At 40.2% G+C, this 8763-nt stretch overlaps 1 protein-coding gene across 1 annotated transcript; it reads right to left on the reverse strand.

The window, feature by feature from the left end:
• Nucleotides 1-2301: 2301 nt before the first annotated feature.
• LOC148070539 (rac GTPase-activating protein 1-like) lies at nucleotides 2302-8138 on the reverse strand. Its single transcript, XM_087800457.1, has 17 exons — nucleotides 8023-8138; nucleotides 7677-7765; nucleotides 6468-6670; nucleotides 6138-6283; nucleotides 5988-6057; nucleotides 5809-5862; nucleotides 5502-5576; nucleotides 5314-5428; nucleotides 5089-5231; nucleotides 4840-5004; nucleotides 4675-4770; nucleotides 4408-4606; nucleotides 3867-3972; nucleotides 3663-3795; nucleotides 3495-3597; nucleotides 3259-3367; nucleotides 2302-3175 (listed from the first exon to the last, which is right to left on the reverse strand). Exons 2-17 carry the CDS (start codon nucleotides 7762-7764, stop codon nucleotides 3100-3102), a joined length of 1881 nt encoding a protein of 626 aa, XP_087656583.1. The 5' UTR covers nucleotide 7765; nucleotides 8023-8138; the 3' UTR covers nucleotides 2302-3099.
• Between the last annotated feature and the right edge of the window lie 625 nt (nucleotides 8139-8763).

The following is an 8763-nucleotide window of genomic DNA, read 5'->3' on the forward strand; positions in this document are numbered from 1 at the left end:
CCAGTTTCTTTCAGGATCAATTTTAAAATACTGGTTCTTACTTTCAGAGCTATTCATGGTCAGACTCCTCCTTACATCACTGATCTGATCCAGCCTTACACCCCAGCTCGGGCTCTGAGGTCTGTGGATCAGAATCTACTAATGGTTCCTCGCACACGGTTCAGGACCAGAGGAGAGAAATCCTTGCTGTTGCTCCAAAGCTTTGGAGGGCTTTTCCTTGATTTTCTGGAATCTTTATATTCTGTTTATTAGTTGATTATTTCATTTTGTTGGTTATTTATTTTCTGTCTTAATTAATGTCCTTTCAACTGTATTCATGTTTTTTCATCGTGGGTCTGAGAGGCTCACGATTCCATTTATGCTGTATGTCTCGATACATGCATATTTTACAATAAAATAACTTGACTTCATGAAGCTCCATCAGGCCTTCACCAGAGGCGAGATATCAAAGGTTCGCTCTTGGCATGTAAATGTACCGATGGACTCGTCGGATGCTTGATTGGTGCCGTTGACTGACAGCTATTGAGCTCACATCTCCGAGGTGCTGACATTATTGGAGGCAAGATAAAGTAGATACTAGAGGAGCCGGAGTTGGACACGAACGGAGCCTCAATTAATCAATAACAGCAACAGCTGTATGAATTGAATAATCTATTGATTGACTGCAGCTTCCAGGGTTGTTAATAGCGCGAACGCTTTCCACAGCATCACTTCAGCCCAAGAATCCAATTGTGTGGCTGCCGTTGTGTGTTTACTAGCCGAGGATATCATTTATTTAAAAGCTCTTAATTGGACGAGCATCTCATTTGGCCCTCGCGGTCTCACGGCGGAGTGGAACTCCACTTGTGGAATAGCGTCACAGACACACGGCCAGCTGTTTTGAGGTCCGCAGCCGGCGAGCGTCTGCCGCACGGCACGACGGAAATAAACACACAACTCCCAGATGAGAGGATGGATCAACACAAAGGAGACCTTATTTCAGGCTAATGAACTATTAATGCTAATTGGAAATTCAAACATTTTGGAGGGTCTCCTCTCCTGTTGTTCAGAGACAGTGAGACTGTGGGGGGAAACATATTGTCAACAGCTGGGCTCACATCTCCGAGGGCCCCCGTGTTGAATGAGGTCATTTCAAATGTATGTCAGAGGGTCCACAGATCCGTGGCCACAGATAGACTTTTAGTAACGACATCAGTACGATGTTTAAGGATTTAATGACTTTTAAATTGTCATTTTATTCACGAGGAATATTTGGGCCGGAGGAGACACTTGTATAAAACAACATAAGACATTTGAAAAATAAATTAAATAATAATAAATTCTAACTATAATTGATATTTGACCTGATGCTGCTGCTTAAAAGATTATCAACAACTGTAATGACAATTGATAGCAGCTCAAGCTAATGTTGAGTGACTATTCACTGCAAATACATTATAAAGAAATGCGCTTAAAATACATATCTTAATTAAAATTTAAGAACTCAAAAGAAAGAAAGGTTTTAAATGATCTACGACAAAGGTAAACAGAAATGATTCAGTTTGAGGATTTTCTTTCAAATTTAAAATGTGTTATATTACTTACTACTCTCAGATTATTCTCTTTTTCAGTTTCGAAATGATGTAAATATATTCTCATTAGTTTCCCCCCAAACCGTACTTTCTTTGCTGGTCCTGCCGCATGGTTCCCCAATAATGAGAAAGAGCTGGAAGAGTAAAAGCAGAGGAACATCTAAACTACCTTGAACAACTTCTCTGAAAGGAGTACAGAAGGAGTTGTACTTCAAGTCTCTGGTAAATGGCTCGGACGCCCTAATTCACAGTTTCTTGTCGATTATATCATAAATCATCTTATCGATCCACTTTTAATCAGTATTTGGAGACTTAAATTGTATTTCCTCAAATACAACAAGAGAGGAAAAATACTATTCTGAGATACTTTTGATAATTTCCTTTTAATGATGTGTTCATCAGAGTAAATAGCTCTTACTTATATCTTTATTAGAATTATTTCTATGGGATTTTTTTAAGCAAACAAAGCACTTTACTCCATCACATTCAATGATGGGAGTAGGCTGCAACGCAGCACAACCATGAGGAACAATACGAAGAAAATGTTTATTGCTCAGGGATGCCATGCGTCATCCGGAGCTGGGTTTGAACCAGTAACTTCTCTGGCCCAAAGCAAACCACTCCACCATCTGAGCTATGACGTCAACAGGAACATTGAAAGGTGAAATAATTCAATTATCAAAGAAGACAGACACATTTTACGTTTCTTTTTTGCTCAACACGAGTTTAATCTAATTTACAGACTATGCAATAAAGTTTTCTTTTAAACAAGGCTGCAGTCAGACATTTAAAGGCACAGAAAAGAAATACAGTGGGTGTTCAATATCCCAACACAGTTGCTTTGGCATAGAAAGCTGAATCAAGCATTTTGATGCAGTAGTGTGAACAGTTCCATCGATCTATACAATCAACACCAGTCTTCAAAGAGGGATGTGCAACAAGAACTAGCTCTTAAGACCAACACAAATTTGGCATCAAGCACATTCTAGCATAAATGTTTTACATTTTAATTTGCCATTTAGTAATACGTCAGTCTTGGGGACTGATACTGTGCAAACCCCAGCTCAAATGTTGAACAGCAGCGACCTCTAGTGGAGATTCGAGCTGAAACATTCTTCAGAAATAGACGCCATGATACTCCTATTGCAATGCGTTTCTTTGTTTACTTTGTAATAACCTTCTCACTTGCAGGACTTCATAATTAAATCGGCAGCCTTCCATGTTTTGGTCAACATTTCTGCGGTTACAACCACAGTACGTTTGGTCAACATGTCAAGTATTAAAAGTGATTGTTAAACACGCCTGGTTAATGGAGGTTACAAAAGAAGGTTGAGTCATAAGAACCTCGTTAGATAAAACAATAATAAAGTCTTTAAAATAGTAGTAATAAAGCAAGTCACAGTATGTGCAGATATTAATTGATTACAAAAGAGATAATTGTTGAAGCATAGTTACAACTCGATTCTTAATATGTTGCGAGTGACCCAGCACAAGAGTGTGGGTCTCCTTTACCTTCCCCCCATTTCCATCACTTCAACTGTGGCGAGGCAAAGAAGTTGCCCTGGCGGTTGGAGACAGCTGTTGCTTTGCCCTTGCTTCCAAACCTGAAGATAATTCAGCAGATAAAAGGAAATCAGATGTTGTGAGTAATTAGTCAATATGGGTATAAAGAAAAAAATGAACATACAAAGTGCTGCTGGAGATGGTTTGGAACATGCGCTGGGACAAGGAGCTCGACGAAGGCGTCTTGGTCATCATCTGATGCTCTGGTGTCGTCACCGGTCCCAAGATACTCACTGCAAATAAGTTCAAAGTCTGAATGATCACAGACTTGAGCATGGATCCAACAGTGAAGGGAAGTATGTCAGGCTTGATCTCTAGTGTGTCGCCAGTTCAGGGAGTTATTATGAAACAAGTGGGTACCTCCAAAATCCTCTCCCTGGTGAGCGCTGTCCGCCTCTAGATCTTCTGGATATGCAAACTGATGCCAGTAGCTCACTGGGATCATGAACATGCGCTCGATAATCTGCAATGACAAGGACCGAATGTGATACACAGTAAAACATTTGATATATTTCTCCCTCATTTTACCCGTGGTTGTCTGCTAGTGTCCTGTAGAATGGTCATTGGGTCTGGATCGGGAACAGCATGTCCCACCAGTGTGGGTCCAAACACTCTGGCCAGGTTGCTCACGTTCATCTTGGTGTCCACACTCTGAGACACTCTAGAGACAACAAAAGACATCAGAAACATGGCAGCAGAAACAAACTATGAAGTGATGCTTGAAATCATTACTTTAGCAAATGAATCATGAGACAGGCCAGTGTGTCCCGGTTAGGTTGAGGCAGCTCACTGATGTTGCTGTAGATCATGGCCAGACTGTTGTCCTCATCCGCCACCTCTACAGAGAAGAGCAAGATCATTAATAGACGAACAGAGATGAAGTTATATAAACACCACCCAGTGTCAATCCAGTCATTTTAAGCTTGTGACCATAGGCGAGGAGTGTTGATCGAGTGGTATACAGAGAGCTTTGCCTTTCTTCTCCATTCATTCCTCACTTGTGAACAAGATTCGAGATCTCCGCCACTTGGGGCACGATCTTATCCCAAACCTGCAGAGGCATCCCACCTTGTTCAGGCTGAGAACCAAGGACTCAGAACATTAAGCGGCAGTAATGAAAATAAGAGACTGCCAATTTGATGGTTCTCTGCCATATAAAGTTGGACGTCCTCTCAGGGTTGAGTATAAAAACACACAAGTAAAAATTAGGAAAAAGAATAGAAAGTGTAACCTGTACTTATCATGTCGTTCTCATTAAGGGTTGTTTATATACCTGCAGCTGCCATAAAGGCTTTGTTCAGGCCGAAGGTGAGAAGCGGCTCTGGAAGATTTCGGAAGAAGTCCTTCAGCGCGCCTGAAACAACATTGATGTCGGCTATTTTGTCCAACGCCGGGCGAGTCTTTCCCCTGATCAGCTTCTCCTTCAGCTCCTTCACCTGGTGGTCACTGCCGGACACCCTGTACAGGCCAACCTGGAAATTGAGAACGTGTTAACTCCATATGCAGATGTTCAAGACAAACCATTTCAACCCAGTCTCACCTCATGAAGGCCTCTTTGCTCAATCTCCTTGATGCAGCAGAGGACCAGAGCCGGAATCATTGGTGCAGTGACCGAAGCAAAGTCAGCCAAAGTGTTCTGAAATATAACCAATTAATGTAAAAATGATCTGATAGAACCATCACTAAAAAAGCCAGTGTTTCTTACCTGCGTGTTTCTGATAGGAGTGCTTAAAGCCACAGGATTGCATGGCAGGGAGCAGCGATCCCGACATTCAGGGTGAGAAACCACCCGACAATCTTGACAGCGCAGGTACAGTTTGCCAAACTTTGTTCTTCTGCCACACGATACACAGACCTCAGATCTGATCACCTTTTTTCCACACAATCAACCAGAGCAAAAGGAACCATGTCAGGACTATTCAAACACCATCTGTCCTAGAATAAATAAACTCACAGTTTTAGGTATAAACTGATGTTTTCTTCCGCCACCCCTTGGTGTTTGGAGCTGGGGTGGGAAGTCTGATACTGGTGTGCTAGGGGCCTCACTCACAGCCCCAGACTGGTCTGTGGTGGTTGTATCGGCCCAGGAGGGGGCAACTGAAAAGAAGCACATTTAATATCAGCCGAGGAAAACGTAAGAAAAGTAGACATTTTACAAAATCTATTAAAAATGTCTCACCACTCTTCCTGCTGCGTGTCCAGTACGGCCCAGTTTCAATAGTGGACACTGCTTCCACGGGGCCACCATTTGTCGTCACAGTGATGGTGGTTTTAGCCACTATAGATTCATTTATCTGAAAAGTTACGTTTTTTATTAGCCTTGAAGTTAATTCCTGTGCATAGAATCAAGTAAAATTATAGCCTCACCTTTTCAGATGGGCGTCCAGTGGAGCGTGATTTCTTTCTTGCCTGTGGTGGAACCTCAAGTTTTCTGGAGGAACGCTGAGAACAAACAAAACATAGCTTTACATAGCAGACATACCTCAACATACTGAGAGAGAAATTTAAGAAATGCATCGTCTGTACAAATAACACATTCCATATCAAGATGTTACAGAGAGTACATTTTTGTAATTGCATCTACTGAAATAATTTGTATTTTCTCAATAAGAAAAGCGTGTTTTTTATCTTCATAAATATTTCCAAAATTGCACACACTTGCTGTACAACTTACTCTTTTCTGGCGTTTTCGTAGTCTCATATTCTTGACTGCAGAAGAATCCCAGTCCTATAGGAAAGTGGAAAAGTTTATCGATATTGACTCAAACTGATGGTTAAGAAAAAAGACAAGTTATCTGCTGTACAATTTGCGACAAGAAAGTAAGATACTGAATGTCTGAAAGGAAAGATTACCAGTGAATCGTCCGTCTGGTCGAAGCTGATGTCCGACAGCAAGGATGCCGATTCATCAATGATCGTCAGTCTATAAAATATAAAAACATTATGCCTTTAGAAATTAATCAACTCTAATAGATACATATATAGAAAATTAGAATATCTGACCTGCGACTGGAGTTGAGATTAGCTTTAGCAGCTGCCTGGGAGTGAGCACTGAGGAAGGCCAGAGCCGAGCGCTGCTCTTCACTCAGGAGGACACTGTTGCCGTTGTCCGCTATCAACAGCTCCCGGATCAACTGTAGCTGTCGCTCCTTTGAAAACAACCATGATTCAAAATTTTGAAACACAGAAAAACATCCAACACTTGCATATAGTAATGAGACTTCTAAAACAATAACCACTGGGGAATTCTAAAGACATTAACAATGCCAGATGATCTCAAATAAACAGATTAAATGTAGCATACTATCGTAAAATTGTACATTTTCAACGCACCAGCTTCTCGTGGACAGCCTCGGCTTTTTGTCGACGTCGGATTTCCACATCCACCTGGTTGCGAGCATGCTTCAGCTTCACCTCCAGTGCTCCCTTCTCGGTTTCGGCTTTCGCCAGCACTTCTTTACAAGAAACCAGCTCATCATCCGTCTGAAGCCATTTCTTACGGCAATCCTCGAAGTTTACAGCCATCTGGATGAACTCTGGAATGATGCGTTTGAAAATTAATCGCATGAAGACGAATACGTTTTTTAAAACTTAAATATACATCATAAATAACCTTTTTGATAACGGGCTTTCCGTTCTCTTTTCATGCTCTTTATCAGTTTGCCGAGTAAAATCAACCTCAACACTGTAAAACCATTTTGATTACGAAACGAAAGATTAAAAAGTTTCTTGACTTTATAAAGAGACTAAATTAATTAAGCACAAAACACATGGGACACATGTGTGGCATGACACAAAACGACCCTATGCAAAAAGTACGATACGTGAAGTTAATTTTACAAAGTAAATATAAGTAAGCGTATAGTATACTAAGGTATGTGTACTTGTATACTTCTTTGGACTAGAATGGAACATTTTAAATGAACAGAATTATACTTTTAGGGAAACAATCTCATATTATACTCAAGGTATAAGATTTTCTGTTCATATACTTGATGAATATTTTGGTGAACTGGCCGACTTTTAAAAAACTTAAGCGTACCACACACACACCAGAAACCTTAAGTTTTTCGGGTTCACACCCTGACCAATAGACCACCTGTTGATTCTGGTGTTACAGATCAGGAGGTACAGATCATATCTTGTCACAATAGAGGCAAGACAGACAAATGCACATTTGCAAACACTGCTGTTGCCAAACCTTTATGAAGGGACTTAATCAATAAAAAACAATTTGTGTGTGTGTTTGTCTCCAAGTTAATTTAAAGATAATGCAAATTAGCACATATACTATTTGCTTATACCTTCACACATCAAACACTACATGATCGCACACATGTAGATCTATAATGGGGGTAAACACCTCAAAACAAATGTGTGTATCTCACATTGAAAAGTCAGCTTTCTGTCACCCTAACCCACTCCCATAATCCTTTGCACTTGGATAAACCCACCATATAGTTGCAGAGAAAAAAAACAACTAGTATAAAGTACTTGTACGTTACCTAAAGTACACTTGAGTATAAAAAGGAAACGACTTACGAGGCTCGATCATTTCACTCAGTCCGTCCATCAGAGGCTGGAGACCTTGGAACTGGTTGTACAGGTTAACAGCTGAGGACGCCATCATTCTGGGAGAAAGAAACGCCATTTTGGTTCGGTTTAAAATATTAATCGGTTTGCTTCACTTACACAAAACCCACTAAAATTGTGCTTTAGAAAGCACGTAATATTTCTAAATATCTGACAAAAAACGATTCCACAACTGTCAGTCATTGACTTGACACCTAAGAGTGTAAATATTAAATCACTTTCTATATAGCAGTCACAGTGAAACTACAGGACTATTCTTTAAAAAAAACAAAAAAACAATAACGTTAAACGTTACCTGTATTAAAGGGAATATGTTTGTGTTGAGCAGGGTTGTGTGGAGTTATAGGTCCTCGTGTAGAAGTTAGTATCGTGCAGCGGCTGCGCCCACCTTGGTGGCGAAGTTCACATTCCTGTGTTCCTTCCTCCAGTTTAAAAACAGCGCCTCTTTTCTCTTGCTCGTTAGCTTTGACTGGGGAGAAGCAACAGAAGGCTAGCGCCTCCAGTGGCGGGATGATTTAATGGCAGTGTGACTTTGTGACGTTTTATTGGTTTCAATAAAAGAGAATCATTTTACCCCAAACAAAAAAGCAAATACTGGGTATTTATTCAGAATAATATAAGTAAGTAAGTAATTTATATTTATAGAGCGCTTTTCTGTACCAGGGTCACAAAGCGCTTAAACAATTAAAATAAATACTCCAAAAATATATACTAAAAAGATCAAGATAACACCAAGAAAAACACAGGAGTCCCAGATAATTAGGGAAAAGCCTGCACGAATAAGAAAGACTTAATTTATTCTTTTTTTTAAAAAAGAGCATTTTATAAACATTTTGATCATCCTCAGCAAATGAATAGATGTAAACTTAAAAAATCCGTTTCAAATTTTCATTTATGAATTCATTCGTTCATTGTCTACCGCTTTATCCTGGGGTCAGTGTCATGGGGAGACTGGAGCCTATCCCAGTATCATAGGGTGAAAGGCAGGGGACACCCTGGACAGGACGATATTCTATCTATATATCTATCTATGGGA

The sequence above is a fragment of the Callionymus lyra genome, chromosome 10 (assembly GCF_982586985.1).
Source record: "Callionymus lyra chromosome 10, fCalLyr1.hap1.1, whole genome shotgun sequence".
Taxonomy (NCBI): domain Eukaryota; kingdom Metazoa; phylum Chordata; class Actinopteri; order Syngnathiformes; family Callionymidae; genus Callionymus; species Callionymus lyra.